The 19,003-nt window shown below is 40.2% G+C and overlaps 1 protein-coding gene across 1 annotated transcript in view; it reads right to left on the bottom strand.

Annotated features, from left to right (window-relative positions):
* ADGRB1 (adhesion G protein-coupled receptor B1) overlaps window positions 1-19,003 on the bottom strand; it is a 615,330-nt gene that overhangs the window by 208,244 nt on the left and 388,083 nt on the right. The window contains exon 5 of the mRNA XM_075827930.1: window positions 17,366-17,530. Within this exon, the coding sequence (XP_075684045.1) occupies window positions 17,366-17,530 (165 nt within the window). The remainder of the gene's footprint in view (window positions 1-17,365; window positions 17,531-19,003) is intronic.

Below are 19,003 nucleotides of genomic sequence, written 5' to 3' on the forward strand. Positions count from 1 at the left end.
CGGCTGATATCAGTCACATATGATGTAATGTCTGGAGGATATAATAGTACTGGAGTGTTATAAGAGGAGCGGCTGATATCAGTCACACATATGATGTAATGTCTCTGGAGGATATAATAGTACTGGAGTGTTATAAGAGAAGTGGCTGATATCAGTCACATATGATGTAATGTCTCTGGAGGATATAATAGTACTGGAGTGATATAAGAGGAGCGGCTGATATCAGTCACACATATGATGTAATGTCTCTGGAGGATATAATAGTACTGGAGTGATATAAGAGGAGCGGCTGATATCAGTCACACATATGATGTAATGTCTCTGGAGGATATAATAGTGCTGGAGTGTTATAAGAGGAGCGGCTGATATCAGTCACACATGTGATGTAATGTCTGGAGGATATAATAGTGCTGAAGTGTTATAAGAGGATCGGGTGATATCAGTCACATATGATGTAATGTCTCTGGAGGATATAATAGTACTGGAGTGATATAAGAGGAGCGGCTGATATCAGTCACATATATGATGTAATGTCTCTGGAGGATATAATAGTGCTGGAGTGTTATAAGAGGAGCGGCTGATATCAGTCACATATGATGTAATGTCTCTGGAGGATATAATAGTGTGGAGTGTTATAAGAGGAGCGGTTGATATCAGTCACACATATGATATAATGTCTATGGAGGATATAATAGTGCTGGAGTGATATAAGAGGAGCGGCTGATATCAGTAACATATATGATGTAATGTCTCTGGAGGATATAATAGTACTGGAGTGATATAAGAGGAGCGGCTGATATCAGTCACACATATGATGTAATGTGTCTGGAGGATATAATCGTACTGGAGTGATATAAGAGGAGCGGCTGATATCAGTCACACATATGATGTAATGTCTCTGGAGGATATAATAGTGCTGGAGTGTTATAAGAGGAGCGGCTGATATCAGTCACACATATGATGTAATGTCTCTGGAGGATATAATAGTACTGGAGCGTTATAAGAGGAGCGGCTGATATCAGTCACACATATGATGTAATGTCTCTGGAGGATATAATAGTGCTGGAGTGTTATAAGAGGAGCGGCTGATATCAGTCACACATATGATGTAATGTCTCTGGAGGATATAATAGTACTGGAGTGTTATAAGAGGAGCGGCTGATATCAGTCACACATATGATGTAATGTCTCTGGAGGATATAATAGTACTGAAGTGATATAAGAGGAGCGGCTGATATCAGTCACACATATGATGTAACGTCTCTGGAGGATATAATAGTACTGGAGTGATATAAGAGGAGCGGCTGATATCAGTCACACATATGATGTAATGTCTCTGGAGGATATAATAGTACTGGAGTGTTATAAGAGGAGCGGCAGATATCAGTCACATATGATGTAATGTCTGGAGGATATAATAGTACTGGAGTGATATAAGAGGAGTGGCTGATATCAGTCACATATGATGTAATGTCTCTGGAGGATAGAATAGTGCTGGAGTGATATAAGAGGAGCGGCTGATATCAGTCACATATGATGTAATGTCTCTGGAGGATATAATAGTGCTGGAGTGTTATAAGAGGAGCGGCTAATATCAGTCACACATGATGTAATGTCTCTGGAGGATATAATAGTACTGGAGTGTTATAAGAGGAGCGGCTGATATCAGTCACATATGATGTAATGTCTCTGGAGGATATAATAGTGCTGGAGTTTTATAAGAGGAGCGGCTGATATCAGTCACACATATGATGTAATGTCTCTGGAGGATATAATAGTACTGGAGTGTTATAAGAGGAGCGGCTGATATTAGTCACACATATGATGTAATGTCTCTGGAGGATATAATAGTACTGGAGTGTTATAAGAGGAGCGGCTGATATCAGTCACACATATGATGTAATGTCTCTGGAGGATATAATAGTACTGGAGTGTTATAAGAGGAGTGGCTGATATCAGTCACATATGATGTAATGTCTCTGGAGGATATAATAGTACTGGAGTGTTATAAGAGGAGCGGCTAATATCAGTCACACATGATGTAATGTCTCTGGAGGATATAATAGTGCTGGAGTGTTATAAGAGGAGCGGCTGATATCAGTCACATATATGATGTAATGTCTCTGGAGGATATAATAGTGCTGGAGTGATATAAGAGGAGCGGCTGATATCAGTCACATATATGATGTAATGTCTCTGGAGGATATAATAGTACTGGAGTGTTATAAGAGGATCGGGTGATATCAGTCACATATGATGTAATGTCTCTGGAGGATATAATAGTACTGGAGTGATATAAGAGGAGCGGCTGATATCAGTCACATATATGATGTAATGTCTCTGGAGGATATAATAGTACTGGAGCGTTATAAGAGGAGCGGCTGATTTCAGTCACACATATGATGTAATGTCTCTGGAGGATATAATAGTGCTGGAGTGTTATAAGAGGAGCGGCTGATATCAGTCACACATATGATGTAATGTCTCTGGAGGATATAATAGTACTGGAGTGTTATAAGAGGAGCGGCTGATATCAGTCACACATATGATGTAATGTCTCTGGAGGATATAATAGTACTGAAGTGATATAAGAGGAGCGGCTGATATCAGTCACACATATGATGTAATGTGTCTGGAGGATATAATCGTACTGGAGTGATATAAGAGGAGCGGCTGATATCAGTCACACATATGATGTAATGTCTCTGGAGGATATAATAGTGCTGGAGTGTTATAAGAGGAGCGGCTGATATCAGTCACACATATGATGTAATGTCTCTGGAGGATATAATAGTACTGGAGCGTTATAAGAGGAGCGGCTGATTTCAGTCACACATATGATGTAATGTCTCTGGAGGATATAATAGTGCTGGAGTGTTATAAGAGGAGCGGCTGATATCAGTCACACATATGATGTAATGTCTCTGGAGGATATAATAGTACTGGAGTGTTATAAGAGGAGCGGCTGATATCAGTCACACATATGATGTAATGTCTCTGGAGGATATAATAGTACTGAAGTGATATAAGAGGAGCGGCTGATATCAGTCACACATATGATGTAACGTCTCTGGAGGATATAATAGTACTGGAGTGATATAAGAGGAGCGGCTGATATCAGTCACACATATGATGTAATGTCTCTGGAGGATATAATAGTACTGGAGTGTTATAAGAGGAGCGGCTGATATCAGTCACACATATGATGTAATGTCTCTGAAGGATATAATAGTACTGGAGTGCTATAAGAGGAGCGGCAGATATCAGTCACATATGATGTAATGTCTGGAGGATATAATAGTACTGGAGTGATATAAGAGGAGCGGCTGATATCAGTCACACATATGATATAATGTCTCTGGAGGATATAATAGTACTGGAGTGTTATAAGAGGAGTGGCTGATATCAGTCACATATGATGTAATGTCTCTGGAGGATAGAATAGTGCTGGAGTGATATAAGAGGAGCGGCTGATATCAGTCACATATGATGTAATGTCTCTGGAGGATATAATAGTGCTGGAGTGTTATAAGAGGAGCGGATAATATCAGTCACACATATGATGTAATGTCTCTGGAGGATATAATAGTACTGGAGTGTTATAAGAGGAGCGGCTGATATCAGTCACACATATGATGTAATGTCTCTGGAGGATATAATAGTACTGAAGTGATATAAGAGGAGCGGCTGATATCAGTCACACATATGATGTAACGTCTCTGGAGGATATAATAGTACTGGAGTGATATAAGAGGAGCGGCTGATATCAGTCACACATATGATGTAATGTCTCTGGAGGATATAATAGTACTGGAGTGTTATAAGAGGAGCGGCTGATATCAGTCACACATATGATGTAATGTCTCTGAAGGATATAATAGTACTGGAGTGCTATAAGAGGAGCGGCAGATATCAGTCACATATGATGTAATGTCTGGAGGATATAATAGTACTGGAGTGATATAAGAGGAGCGGCTGATATCAGTCACACATATGATATAATGTCTCTGGAGGATATAATAGTACTGGAGTGTTATAAGAGGAGTGGCTGATATCAGTCACATATGATGTAATGTCTCTGGAGGATAGAATAGTGCTGGAGTGATATAAGAGGAGCGGCTGATATCAGTCACATATGATGTAATGTCTCTGGAGGATATAATAGTGCTGGAGTGTTATAAGAGGAGCGGATAATATCAGTCACACATGATGTAATGTCTCTGGAGGATATAATAGTACTGGAGTGTTATAAGAGGAGCGGCTGATATCAGTCACATATGATGTAATGTCTCTGGAGGATATAATAGTGCTGGAGTGTTATAAGAGGAGCGGCTGATATCAGTCACACATATGATGTAATGTCTCTGGAGGATATAATAGTACTGGAGTGTTATAAGAGGAGCGGCTGATATTAGTCACACATATGATGTAATGTCTCTGGAGGATATAATAGTACTGGAGTGTTATAAGAGGAGCGGCTGATATCAGTCACACATATGATGCAATGTCTCTGGAGGATATAATAGTACTGGAGTGTTATAAGAGGAGTGGCTGATATCAGTCACATATGATGTAATGTCTCTGGAGGATATAATAGTACTGGAGTGTTATAAGAGGAGCGGCTAATATCAGTCACACATGATGTAATGTCTCTGGAGGATATAATAGTGCTGGAGTGTTATAAGAGGAGCGGCTGATATCAGTTACACATGATGTAATGTCTCTGGAGGATATAATAGTGCTGGAGTGTTATAAGAGGAGCGGCTGATATCAGTCACACATATGATGTAATGTCTCTGGAGGATATAATAGTGCTGGAGTGTTATAAGAGGAGCGGCTGATATCAGTCACACATATGATGTAATGTCTCTGAAGGATATAATAGTACTGTAGTGTTATAAGAGGAGCGGCTGATATCAGTCACACATATGATGTAATGTGTCTGGAGGATATAATAGTGCTGGAGTGTTATAAGAGGAGCGGCTGATATCAGTCACACATATGATGTAATGTCTCTGAAGGATATAATAGTACTGTAGTGTTATAAGAGGAGCGGCTGATATCAGTCACACATATGATGTAATGTGTGTGGAGGATATAATAGTGCTGGAGTGATATAAGGGGAGCGGCTGATATCAGTCACACATATGATGTAATGTCTCTGGAGGATATAATAGTGCTGGAGTGTTATAAGAGGAGCGGCTGATATCAGTCACATATGATGTAATGTCTCTGTAGGATATAATAGTACTGTAGTGTTATAAGAGGAGCGGCTGATATCAGTCACACATATGATGTAATGTCTCTGGAGGATATAATAGTACTGGAGTGTTATAAGAAGAGCGGCTGATATCAGTCACACATATGATGTAATATCTCTGGAGGATATAATAGTGCTGGAGTGTTATAAGAGGAGCGGCTGATATCAGTCACATATGATGTAATGTCTCTGGAGGATATAATAGTACTGGAGTGTTATAAGAGGAGCGGCTGATATTAGTCACATATGATGTCATGTCTCTGGAGGATATAATAGTACTGGAGTGTTATAAGAGGAGGGGCTGATATCAGTCAAATATGATATAATGTCTCTGGAGGATATAATAGTACTGGAGTGATATAAGAGGAGCGGCTGATATCAGTCACATATGATGTAATGTCTCTGGAGGATATAATAGTACTGGAGTGTTATAAGAGGAGCGGCTGTTATCAGTCACATATGATGTAATGTCTCTGGAGGATATAATAGTACTGGAGTGATATAAGAGGAGCGGCTGATATCAGTCACACATATGATGTAATGTCTCTGGAGGATATAATAGTGCTGGAGTGTTATAAGAGGAGCGGCTGATATCAGTTACACATATGATGTAATGTCTCTGGAGGATATAATAGTGCTGGAGTGTTATAAGAGGAGCGGATGATATCAGTTACACATATGATGTAATGTCTCTGGAGGATATAAAAGTGCTGCAGTGTTATAAGAGGAGCGGCTGATATCAGTTACACATATGATGTAATGTCTCTAGAGGAAATAATAGTACTGGAGTGTTATAAGAGGAGCGGCTGATATCAGTCACATATGATGTAATGTCTCTGGAGGATATAATAGTACTGGAGTGTTATAAGAGGAGCGGCTGATATCAGTCACACATATGATGTAATGTCTCTGGAGGATATAATAGTACTGGAGTGTTATAAGAGGAGAGGCTGATATCAGTCACACATATGATGTATTGTCTCTGGAGGATATAATAGTACTGGAGTGATATAAGAGGAGCGGCTGATATCAGTCACACATATGATGTAATGTCTCTGGAGGATATAATAGTACTGGAGTGTTATAAGAGGAACGGCTGATATCAGTCACATATGATGTAATGTCTCTGGAGGATATAATAGTACTGGAGTGATATAAGAGGAGCGGCTGATATCAGTCACACATATGATGTAATGTCTGGGGGATATAATAGTACTGGAGTGATATAAGAGGAGCAGCTGATATCAGTCACACATATGATGTCATGTGTCTGGAGGATATAATAGTACTGGAGTGTTATAAGAGGAGCGGCTGATATTAGTCACAAATATGATGTAATGTCTCTGGAGGATATAATAGTACTGGAGTGTTATAAGAGGAGCGGCTGATATTAGTCACACATATGATGTAATGTCTCTGGAGGATATAATAGTACTGGAGTGTTATAAGAGGAGCGGCTGATATCAGTCACACATATGATGTAATGTCTCTGGAGGATATAATAGTACTGGAGTGTTATAAGAGGAGCGGCTAATATCAGTCACACATGATGTAATGTCTCTGGAGGATATAATAGTGCTGGAGTGTTATAAGAGGAGCGGCTGATATCAGTCACATATATGATGTAATGTCTCTGGAGGATATAATAGTGCTGGAGTGATATAAGAGGAGCGGCTGATATCAGTCACATATATGATGTAATGTCTCTGGAGGATATAATAGTACTGGAGTGTTATAAGAGGAGCGGCTGATATCAGTCACACATATGATGTAATGTCTCTGGAGGATATAATAGTACTGGAGTGATATAAGAGGAGCGGCTGATATCAGTCACACATATGATGTAATGTATCTGGAGGATATAATAGTGCTGGAGTGTTATAAGAGGAGCGGCTGATATCAGTCACACATGTGATGTAATGTCTGGAGGATATAATAGTGCTGAAGTGTTATAAGAGGATCGGGTGATATCAGTCACATATGATGTAATGTCTCTGGAGGATATAATAGTACTGGAGTTATATAAGAGGAGCGGCTGATATCAGTCACATATATGATGTAATGTCTCTGGAGGATATAATAGTGCTGGAGTGTTATAAGAGGAGCGGCTGATATCAGTCACATATGATGTAATGTCTCTGGAGGATATAATAGTACTGGAGTGATATAAGAGGAGCGGCTGATATCAGTCACATATGATGTAATGTCTCTGGAGGATATAATAGTGTGGAGTGTTATAAGAGGAGCGGCTGATATCAGTCACACATATGATATAATGTCTATGGAGGATATAATAGTGCTGGAGTGATATAAGAGGAGCGGCTGATATCAGTCACACATATGATATAATGTCTCTGGAGGATATAATAGTGCTGGAGTGATATAAGAGGAGCGGCTGATATCAGTCACACATATGATGTAATGTCTCTGGAGGATATAATAGTGCTGGAGTGTTATAAGAGGAGCGGCTGATATCAGTCACACATATGATGTAATGTCTCTGGAGGATATAATAGTACTGGAGCGTTATAAGAGGAGCGGCTGATATCAGTCACACATATGATGTAATGTCTCTGGAGGATATAATAGTGCTGGAGTGTTATAAGAGGAGCGGCTGATATCAGTCACACATATGATGTAATGTCTCTGGAGGATATAATAGTACTGGAGTGTTATAAGAGGAGCGGCTGATATCAGTCACACATATGATGTAATGTCTCTGGAGGATATAATAGTACTGAAGTGATATAAGAGGAGCGGCTGATATCAGTCACACATATGATGTAACGTCTCTGGAGGATATAATAGTACTGGAGTGATATAAGAGGAGCGGCTGATATCAGTCACACATATGATGTAATGTCTCTGGAGGATATAATAGTACTGGAGTGTTATAAGAGGAGCGGCTGATATCAGTCACACATATGATGTAATGTCTCTGAAGGATATAATAGTACTGGAGTGCTATAAGAGGAGCGGCAGATATCAGTCACATATGATGTAATGTCTGGAGGATATAATAGTACTGGAGTGATATAAGAGGAGCGGCTGATATCAGTCACACATATGATATAATGTCTCTGGAGGATATAATAGTACTGGAGTGTTATAAGAGGAGTGGCTGATATCAGTCACATATGATGTAATGTCTCTGGAGGATAGAATAGTGCTGGAGTGATATAAGAGGAGCGGCTGATATCAGTCACATATGATGTAATGTCTCTGGAGGATATAATAGTGCTGGAGTGTTATAAGAGGAGCGGCTAATATCAGTCACACATGATGTAATGTCTCTGGAGGATATAATAGTACTGGAGTGTTATAAGAGGAGCGGCTGATATCAGTCACATATGATGTAATGTCTCTGGAGGATATAATAGTGCTGGAGTGTTATAAGAGGAGCGGCTGATATCAGTCACACATATGATGTAATGTCTCTGTAGGATAAAATAGTACTGGAGTGTTATAAGAGGAGCGGCTGATATCAGTCACATATGATGTAGTGTCTCTGGAGGATATAATAGTGCTGGAGTGATATAAGAGGAGCGGCTGATATCAGTCACACATATGATGTAATGTGTGTGGAGGATATAATAGTGCTGGAGTGATATAAGAGGAGCGGCTGATATTAGTCACACATATGATGTAATGTCTCTGGAGGATATAATAGTACTGGAGTGTTATAAGAGGAGCGGCTGTTATCAGTCACACATATGATGTAATGTCTCTGGAGGATATAATAGTACTGGAGTGTTATAAGAGGAGTGGCTGATATCAGTCACATATGATGTAATGTCTCTGGAGGATATAATAGTACTGGAGTGTTATAAGAGGAGCGGCTAATATCAGTCACACATGATGTAATGTCTCTGGAGGATATAATAGTGCTGGAGTGTTATAAGAGGAGCGGCTGATATCAGTCACACATGATGTAATGTCTCTGGAGGATATAATAGTGCTGGAGTGTTATAAGAGGAGCGGCTGATATCAGTCACACATATGATGTAATGTCTCTGGAGGATATAATAGTGCTGGAGTGTTATAAGAGGAGCGGCTGATATCAGTCACACATATGATGTAATGTCTCTGAAGGATATAATAGTACTGTAGTGTTATAAGAGGAGCGGCTGATATCAGTCACACATATGATGTAATGTGTCTGGAGGATATAATAGTGCTGGAGTGTTATAAGAGGAGCGGCTGATATCAGTCACACATATGATGTAATGTCTCTGAAGGATATAATAGTACTGTAGTGTTATAAGAGGAGCGGCTGATATCAGTCACACATATGATGTAATGTGTGTGGAGGATATAATAGTGCTGGAGTGATATAAGGGGAGCGGCTGATATCAGTCACACATATGATGTAATGTCTCTGGAGGATATAATAGTGCTGGAGTGTTATAAGAGGAGCGGCTGATATCAGTCACATATGATGTAATGTCTCTGTAGGATATAATAGTACTGTAGTGTTATAAGAGGAGCGGCTGATATCAGTCACACATATGATGTAATGTCTCTGGAGGATATAATAGTACTGGAGTGTTATAAGAAGAGCGGCTGATATCAGTCACACATATGATGTAATGTCTCTGGAGGATATAATAGTGCTGGAGTGTTATAAGAGGAGCGGCTGATATCAGTCACATATGATGTAATGTCTCTGGAGGATATAATAGTACTGGAGTGTTATAAGAGGAGCGGCTGATATTAGTCACATATGATGTAATGTCTCTGGAGGATATAATAGTACTGGAGTGTTATAAGAGGAGGGGCTGATATCAGTCAAATATGATGTAATGTCTCTGGAGGATATAATAGTACTGGAGTGATATAAGAGGAGCGGCTGATATCAGTCACATATGATGTAATGTCTCTGGAGGATATAATAGTACTGGAGTGTTATAAGAGGAGCGGCTGTTATCAGTCACATATGATGTAATGTCTCTGGAGGATATAATAGTACTGGAGTGATATAAGAGGAGCGGCTGATATCAGTCACACATATGATGTAATGTCTCTGGAGGATATAATAGTGCTGGAGTGTTATAAGAGGAGCGGCTGATATCAGTTACACATATGATGTAATGTCTCTGGAGGATATAATAGTGCTGGAGTGTTATATGAGGAGCGGATGATATCAGTTACACATATGATGTAATGTCTCTGGAGGATATAAAAGTGCTGCAGTGTTATAAGAGGAGCGGCTGATATCAGTCACACATATGATGTCATGTGTCTGGAGGATATAATAGTACTGGAGTGTTATAAGAGGAGGGGCTGATATCAGTCACATATGATGTAATGTCTCTGGAGGATATAATAGTACTGGAGTGATATAAGAGGAGCGGCTGATATCAGTCACATATGATGTAATGTCTGGAGGATATAATAGTACTGGAGTGTTATAAGAGGAGCGGCTGATATCAGTCACATATGATGTAATGTCTCTGGAGGATATAATAGTACTGGAGTGATATAAGAGGAGCGGCTGATATCAGTCACACATATGATGTAATGTCTCTGGAGGATATAATAGTACTGGAGTGTTATAAGAGGAGCGGCTGATATCAGTCACACATATGATGTAATGTCTCTGTAGGATATAATAGTACTGGAGTGTTATAAGAGGAGCAGCTGATATCAGTCACACATATGATGTAATGTCTCTGGAGGATATAATAGTACTGGAGTGATATAAGAGGAGCGGCTGATATCAGTCACACATATGATGTAATGTCTCTGGAGGATATAATAGTACTGGAGTGTTATACGAGGAGCGGCTGATATCAGTCACATATGATGTAATGTCTCTGGAGGATATAATAGTACTGGAGTGTTATAAGAGGAGCGGCTGATATCAGTCACACATATGATGTAATGTCTCTGGAGGATATAATAGTACTGGAGTGTTATAAGAGGAGAGGCTGATTTCAGTCACACATATGATGTAATGTCTCTGGAGGATATAATAGTGCTGGAGTGTTATAAGAGGAGAGGCTGATATCAGTCACACATATGATGTATTGTCTCTGGAGGATATAATAGTACTGGAGTGATATAAGAGGAGCGGCTGATATCAGTCACACATATGATGTAATGTCTCTGGAGGATATAATAGTGCTGGAGTGATATAAGAGGAGCGGCTGATATCAGTCACACATATGATGTAATGTCTCTTGAGGATATAATAGTGCTGGAGTGTTATAAGAGGAGCGGCTGATATCAGTCACACATGTGATGTAATGTCTGGAGGATATAATAGTGCTGGAGTGATATAAGAGGAGCGGCTGATATCAGTCACACATATGATGTAATGTCTCTGGAGGATATAATAGTGCTGGAGTGTTATAAGAGGTGCGGCTGATATCAGTCACACATATGATGTAATGTCTCTGGAGGATATAATAGTACTGGAGTGATATAAGAGGAGCGGCTGATATCAGTCACATATGATGTAATGTCTCTGGAGGATATAATAGTACTGGAGTGATATAAGAGGAGCTGCTGATATCAGTCACATATGATGTAATGTCTCTGGAGGATATAATAGTACTGGAGTGATATAAGAGGAGCTGCTGATATCAGTCACATATGATGTAATGTCTCTGGAGGATATAATAGTACTGGAGTGATATAAGAGGAGCGGCTGATATTAGTCACATATGATGTAATGTCTCTGGAGGATATAATAGTGCTGGAGTGTTATAAGAGGAGCGGCTGATATCAGTCACATATGATGTAATGTCTCTGGAGGATATAATAGTACTGGAGTGATATAAGAGGAGCGGCTGATATCAGTCACATATCATGTAATGTCTCTGGAGGATATAATAGTACTGGAGTGTTATAAGAGGAGCGGCTGATATCAGTCACATATCATGTAATGTCTCTGGAGGATATAATAGTACTGGAGTGATATAAGAGGAGCGGCTGATATCAGTCACACATATGATGTAATGTCTCTGGGGGATATAATAGTACTGGAGTGTTATAAGAGGAGCGGCTGATATCAGTCACACATATGATGTAATGTCTCTGGAGGATATAATAGTACTGGAGTGTTATAAGAGGAGCGGCTGATATCAGTCACACATATGATGTAATGTCTCTGGAGGATATAATAGTACTGGAGTGATATAAGAGGAGCGGCTGATATCAGTCACACATATGATGTAATGTCTCTGGAGGATATAATAGTGCTGGAGTGTTATAAGAGGAGCGGCTGATATCAGTCACACATATGATGTAATGTCTCTGGAGGATATAATAGTACTGGAGTGATATAAGAGGAGCGGCTGATATCAGTCACATATGATGTAATGTCTCTGGAGGATATAATAGTCCTGGAGTGTTATAAGAGGAGCGGCTGATATCAGTCACACATGTAATGTAATGTCTGGAGGATATAATAGTGCTGGAGTGTTATAAGAGGAGCGGCTGATATCAGTCACACATGTGATGTAATGTCTGGAGGATATAATAGTGCTGGAGTGTTATAAGAGGAGCGGCTGATATCAGTCACACATATGATGTAATGTCTCTGGGGGATATAATAGTGCTGGAGTGTTATAAGAGGAGCGGCTGATATCAGTCACACATATGATGTAATGTCTCTGGAGGATATAATAGTGCTGGAGTGTTATAAGAGGAGCAGCTGATATCAGTCACACATATGATGTAATGTCTGAGGATATAATAGTGCTGGAGTGATATAAGAGGAGCGGCTGATGTCAGTCACATATGATGTAATGTCTGAGGATATAATAGTGCTGGAGTGTTATAAGAGGTGCGGCTGATATCAGTCACATATGATGTAATGTCTCTGAAGGATATAATAGTACTGGAGTGATATAAGAGGAGCGGCTGATATCAGTCACATATGATGTAATGTATCTGAAGGATATAATAGTACTGGAGTGTTATAAGAGGAGCGGCTGATATCAGTCACATATGATGTAATGTCTCTGGAGGATATAATAGTGCTGGAGTGTTATAAGAGGAGCGGCTGATATCAGTCACACATATGATGTAATGTCTCTGGAGGATATAATAGTACTGGAGTGTTATAAGAGGAGCGGTTGATATCAGTCACATATGATGTAATGTCTCTGGAGGATATAATAGTACTGGAGTGTTATAAGAGGAGCGGCTGATATCAGTCACATATGATGTAATGTCTCTGGAGGATATAATAGTACTGGAGTGTTATAAGAGGAGCGGTTGATATCAGTCACATATGATGTAATGTCTCTGGAGGATATAATAGTACTGGAGTGATATAAGAGGAGCGGCTGATATCAGTCACATATATGATGTAATGTCTCTGGAGGATATAATAGTGCTGGAGTGTTATAAGAGGAGCGGCTGATATCAGTCACACATATGATGTAATGTCTCTGGAGGATATAATAGTGCTGGAGTGATATAAGAGGAGCGGTTGATATCAGTCACATATAATGTAATGTCTCTGGAGGAAATAATAGTACTGGAGTGTTATAAGAGGAGCGGCTGATATCAGTCACATATGATGTAATGTCTCTGGAGGATATAATAGTGCTGGAGTGTAATAAGAGGTGCGGCTGATATCAGTCACACATATGATGTAATGTCTCTGGAGGATATAATAGTACTGGAGTGATATAAGAGGAGCGGCTGATATCAGTCACACATATGATGTAATGTCTGGAGGATATAATAGTGCTGGAGTGATATAAGAGGAGCGGCTGATATCAGTCACACATATGATGTAATGTCTCTGGAGGATATAATAGTACTGGAGTGATATAAGAGGAGCGGCTGATATCAGTCACATATGATGTAATGTCTCTGGAGGATATAATAGTACTGGAGTGTTATAAGAGGAGCCGCTGATATCAGTCACATATGATGTAATGTCTCTGGAGGATATAATAGTACTGGAGTGTTATAAGAGGAGCCGCTGATATCAGTCACATATGATGTAATGTCTCTGGAGGATATAATAGTGCTGGAGTGATATAAGAGGAGCGGCTGATATCAGTCACACATATGATGTAATGTCTCTGGAGGATATAATAGTGCTGGAGTGTTATAAGAGGAGCGGCTGATATCAGTCACACATATGATGTAATGTCTCTGGAGGATATAATAGTGCTGGAGTGATATAAGAGGAGCGGCTGATATCAGTCACATATATGATGTAATGTCTCTGGAGGATATAATAGTACTGGAGTGATATAAGAGGAGCGGCTGATATCAGTCACACATATGATGTAATGTCTCTGGAGGATATAATAGTGCTGGAGTGATATAAGAGGAGCGGCTGATATCAGTCACATATGATGTAATGTCTCTGGAGGATATAATAGTACTGGAGTGTTATAAGAGGAGCGGCTGATATCAGTCACATATGATGTAATGTCTGGAGGATATAATAGTACTGGAGTGATATAAGAGGAGCGGCTGATATAAGTCACATATGATGTAATGTCTCTGGAGGATATAATAGTACTGGAGTGTTATAAGAGGAGCGGCTGATATCAGTCACATATGATGTAATGTCTCTGGAGGATATAATAGTACTGGAGTGTTATAAGAGGAGCGGCTGATATCAGTCACACATATGATGTAATGTCTCTGGAGGATATAATAGTACTGGAGTGATATAAGAGGAGCGGCTGATATCAGTCACATATGATGTAATGTCTCTGGAGGATATAATAGTACTGGAGTGTTATAAGAGGAGCGGCTGATATCAGTCACATATATGATGTAATTTCTCAGGAGGATATAATAGTACTGGAGTGTTATAAGAGGAGCGGCTGATATCAGTCACACATATGATGTAATGTCTCTGGGGGATATAATAGTAATGGAGTGATATAAGAGGAGCTGCTGATATCAGTCACATATGATGTAATGTCTCTGGAGGATATAATAGTACTGGAGTGTTATAAGAGGAGCGGTTGATATCAGTCACATATGATGTAATGTCTCTGGAGGATATAATAGTACTGGAGTGATATAAGAGGTGCGGCTGATATCAGTCACATATGATGTAATGTCTCTGGAGGATATAATAGTGCTGCAGCGATATAAGAGGAGCGGCTGATATCAGTCACACATATGATGTAATGTCTCTGGAGGATTTAATAGTACTGGAGTGATATAAGAGGAGCGGCTGATATCAGTCACACATATGATGTAATGTCTCTGGAGGATATAATAGTGCTGGAGTGTTATAAGAGGAGCGGCTGATATCAGTCACACATATGATGTAATGTCTCTGGAGGATATAATAGTACTGGAGTGTTATAAGAGGAGCGGCTGATATCAGTCACACATATGATGTAATGTCTCTGGAGGATTTAATAGTACTGGAGTGATATAAGAGGAGCGGCTGATATCAGTCACATATGATGTAGTGTCTCTGGAGGATATAATAGTACTGGAGTGATATAAGAGGAGCGGCTGATATCAGTCACACATATGATGTAATGTCTCTGGAGGATATAATAGTACTGGAGTGATATAAGAGGTGCGGCTGATATCAGTCACACATATGATGTAATGTCTCTGGAGGATATAATAGTACTGGAGTGATATAAGAGGTGCGGCTGATATCAGTCACATATGATGTAATGTCTCTGGAGGATATAATAGTGCTGCAGCGATATAAGAGGAGCGGCTGATATCAGTCACACATATGATGTAATGTCTCTGGAGGATTTAATAGTACTGGAGTGATATAAGAGGAGCGGCTGATATCAGTCACACATATGATGTAATGTCTCTGGAGGATATAATAGTGCTGGAGTGATATAAGAGGAGCGGCTGATATCAGTCACATATATGATGTAATGTCTCTGGAGGATATAATAGTGCTGGAGTGTTATAAGAGGAGCGGCTGATATCAGTCACACATATGATGTAATGTCTCTGGAGGATATAATAGTACTGGAGTGATATAAGAGGAGCGGCTGATATCAGTCACACATATGATGTAATGTCTCTGGAGGATATAATAGTGCTGGAGTGTTATAAGAGGAGCGGCTGATATCAGTCACACATATGATGTAGTGTCTCTGGAGGATATAATAGTACTGGAGTGATATCAGAGGAGCGGCTGATATCAGTCACACATATGATGTAATGTCTCTGGAGGATATAATAGTACTGGAGTGATATAAGAGGTGCGGCTGATATCAGTCACACATATGATGTAATGTCTCTGGAGGATATAATAGTACTGGAGTGTTATAAGAGGAGCGGCTGATATCAGTCACACATATGATGTAATGTCTCTGGAGGATATAATAGTACTGGAGTGTTATAAGAGGAGCGGCTGATATCAGTCACACATATGATGTAATGTCTCTGGAGGATATAATAGTGCTGGAGTGTTATAAGAGGAGCGGCTGATATCAGTCACATATATGATGTAATGTCTCTGGAGGATATAATAGTGCTGGAGTGATATAAGAGGAGCGGCTGATATCAGTCACACATATGATGTAATGTCTCTGGAGGATATAATAGTGCTGGAGTGATATAAGAGGAGCGGCTGATATCAGTCACACATATGATGTAATGTCTCTGGAGGATATAATAGTGCTGGAGTGATATAAGAGGAGCGGCTGATATCAGTCACACATATGATGTAATGTCTCTGGAGGATATAATAGTACTGGAGTGTTATAAGAGGAGAGGCTGATATCAGTCACACATATGATGTAATGTCTCTGGAGGATATAATAGTACTGGAGTGTTATAAGAGGAGCGGCTGATATCAGTCACATATGATGTAATGTCTCTGGAGGATATAATAGTACTGGAGTGATATAAGAGGAGCGGCTGATATCAGTCACATATGATGTAATGTCTCTGGAGGATATAATAGTACTGGAGTGATATAAGAGGTGCGGCTGATATCAGTCACACATGTGAGTGATTATGGGGGCAGGGAGGGTTCTGTGCTTCCTGCCTCTCATCTCATTGAGGAACACTACAGAAAGCCTCTCCCATGCCCGAGATGGCTGATAACAGAGAGTAATAGCTTGTATTGAGCAGTCCTACATTCAGCCTCTCCTCATCTTCACATTATAGAGTGGTCTCTGTTACCTGGACACACGGCTGAGTTGTTGCAGGGTTTATGCTCCTTCAGGGGTCCGCTGCAATGTGTGCTGTATGAGGAAGAGACACAGAATCTGGTCCTTGACTTCATTCCTTCCCCGCAGGTGGCGGAACACACACTCCAGGGCGACCACTCCTCAGCCGCCGGGTCTCCTGCAATATGGAAAATGAGAATTATTGGAACGGGTTTCTACATAAAGGCAAAACATTTCTATATGTCCAGTGCGGAGCTGTATTCAAAATTCTGCTGCCTGCCACTAAGAATCTGTCAACGCTGACAGACAAAGTGTGAAAAGCATTGCTAAGAGCCCATAATGCATTGCAGTGGATCAGGGTCAGACTGGTCCACCAGTGCATGCCCGCCGTGATGTGATGACGCGCCCCCCCCCCCCCAAATACAGCCTGTGAGGTCCATCAGAGTTTATGGTGCAATTAATGGGGACATGCACCTGCTCCATATGGTAGAGGTAGCCTAGGCCGACCCTGAATGTACAGATATAGAAATGTAATATTTTATTATAGGGTACCTGCTATAAAGCTGCATCTCCCACAATGCAACACAGCAGGACCATATTAATATCCTTTATTTTATTCTAAATATTCATCAATCATGCCTCAGGATGGAGCGCAGGGTTCATAGTCTCTATATCCTGGTAGTAGCGGCTCACTGTCGCCCCCTGATGGACACAGTTCTGCCAGATGTGACTGGGGCAGTAAAAGTAGTGATAAAACTCAATGAAGTCAGAAGAGAGGAATTACCCTAGATTAAAATGACCAATCTATAACTTTATCTATCTATCTATCTATCTATCTATCTATCTATCTATCTATCTATCTATCTATCTCATATCTATCTATCTATCTATCTATCTCGTATCTATCTATCTATCTATCTATCTATCTCATATCTATCTATCTATCTATCTATCTATCTATCTCATATCTATCTATCTATCTATCTATCTATCTATCTATCTATCTATCTATCTATCTATCTATCTATCTATCTATCTCTCTATCTATCTCTCTATCTATCTCTCTATCAATTCAATTCAATTCAATTCAATTCAAAGAAGCTTTATTGGCAGGACCAAATACATATTAGCATTGCCAAAGCAAGTAAGAAGTAAGGGAATGAGGGATAGGGACTGAGGGCTTGGGGGATAGGGACATATCTAGGGTCGGGGTTATACAAGTCCATGGCATATCATGTCTCTCTCAGTCTATGGCATGCAGTGACATATTGTGCCGCTGTGCCCACTGTGGTTTCCTCTTCACCCAGCAGGATGTAGAGTTTCTCTTCCTCTTCCATGGAGCTGAAGTCCGGTAAGAGATCAGAGAGTTTCCTGAAGTGAGTGTCCCTCACTGCTGAGTATTTGGAGCAGTGTAGCAGGAAGTGGGCCTCATCCTCCACGGCCTCCTGGTCGCACTGTTGGCACAGTCGGCTCTCCCTGGGCTTGTAGTTCTGTCTGTGGCGCCCGGATTCGATGAGCAGGTTGTGGGCGCTCAGTCTGTAGCGGCTCAGGATCTGTCTGTCTCTGGGGTTTGGCAGTTTCTCCAGATATGGCGCCAGTTTATATTCCCGCTGTAGACTCCGGTATATTGTCAGTTTCTGGGATGTCTTTA

This window comes from Rhinoderma darwinii, chromosome 5 (assembly GCF_050947455.1).
Source record: "Rhinoderma darwinii isolate aRhiDar2 chromosome 5, aRhiDar2.hap1, whole genome shotgun sequence".
NCBI classification, from domain to species: domain Eukaryota; kingdom Metazoa; phylum Chordata; class Amphibia; order Anura; family Rhinodermatidae; genus Rhinoderma; species Rhinoderma darwinii.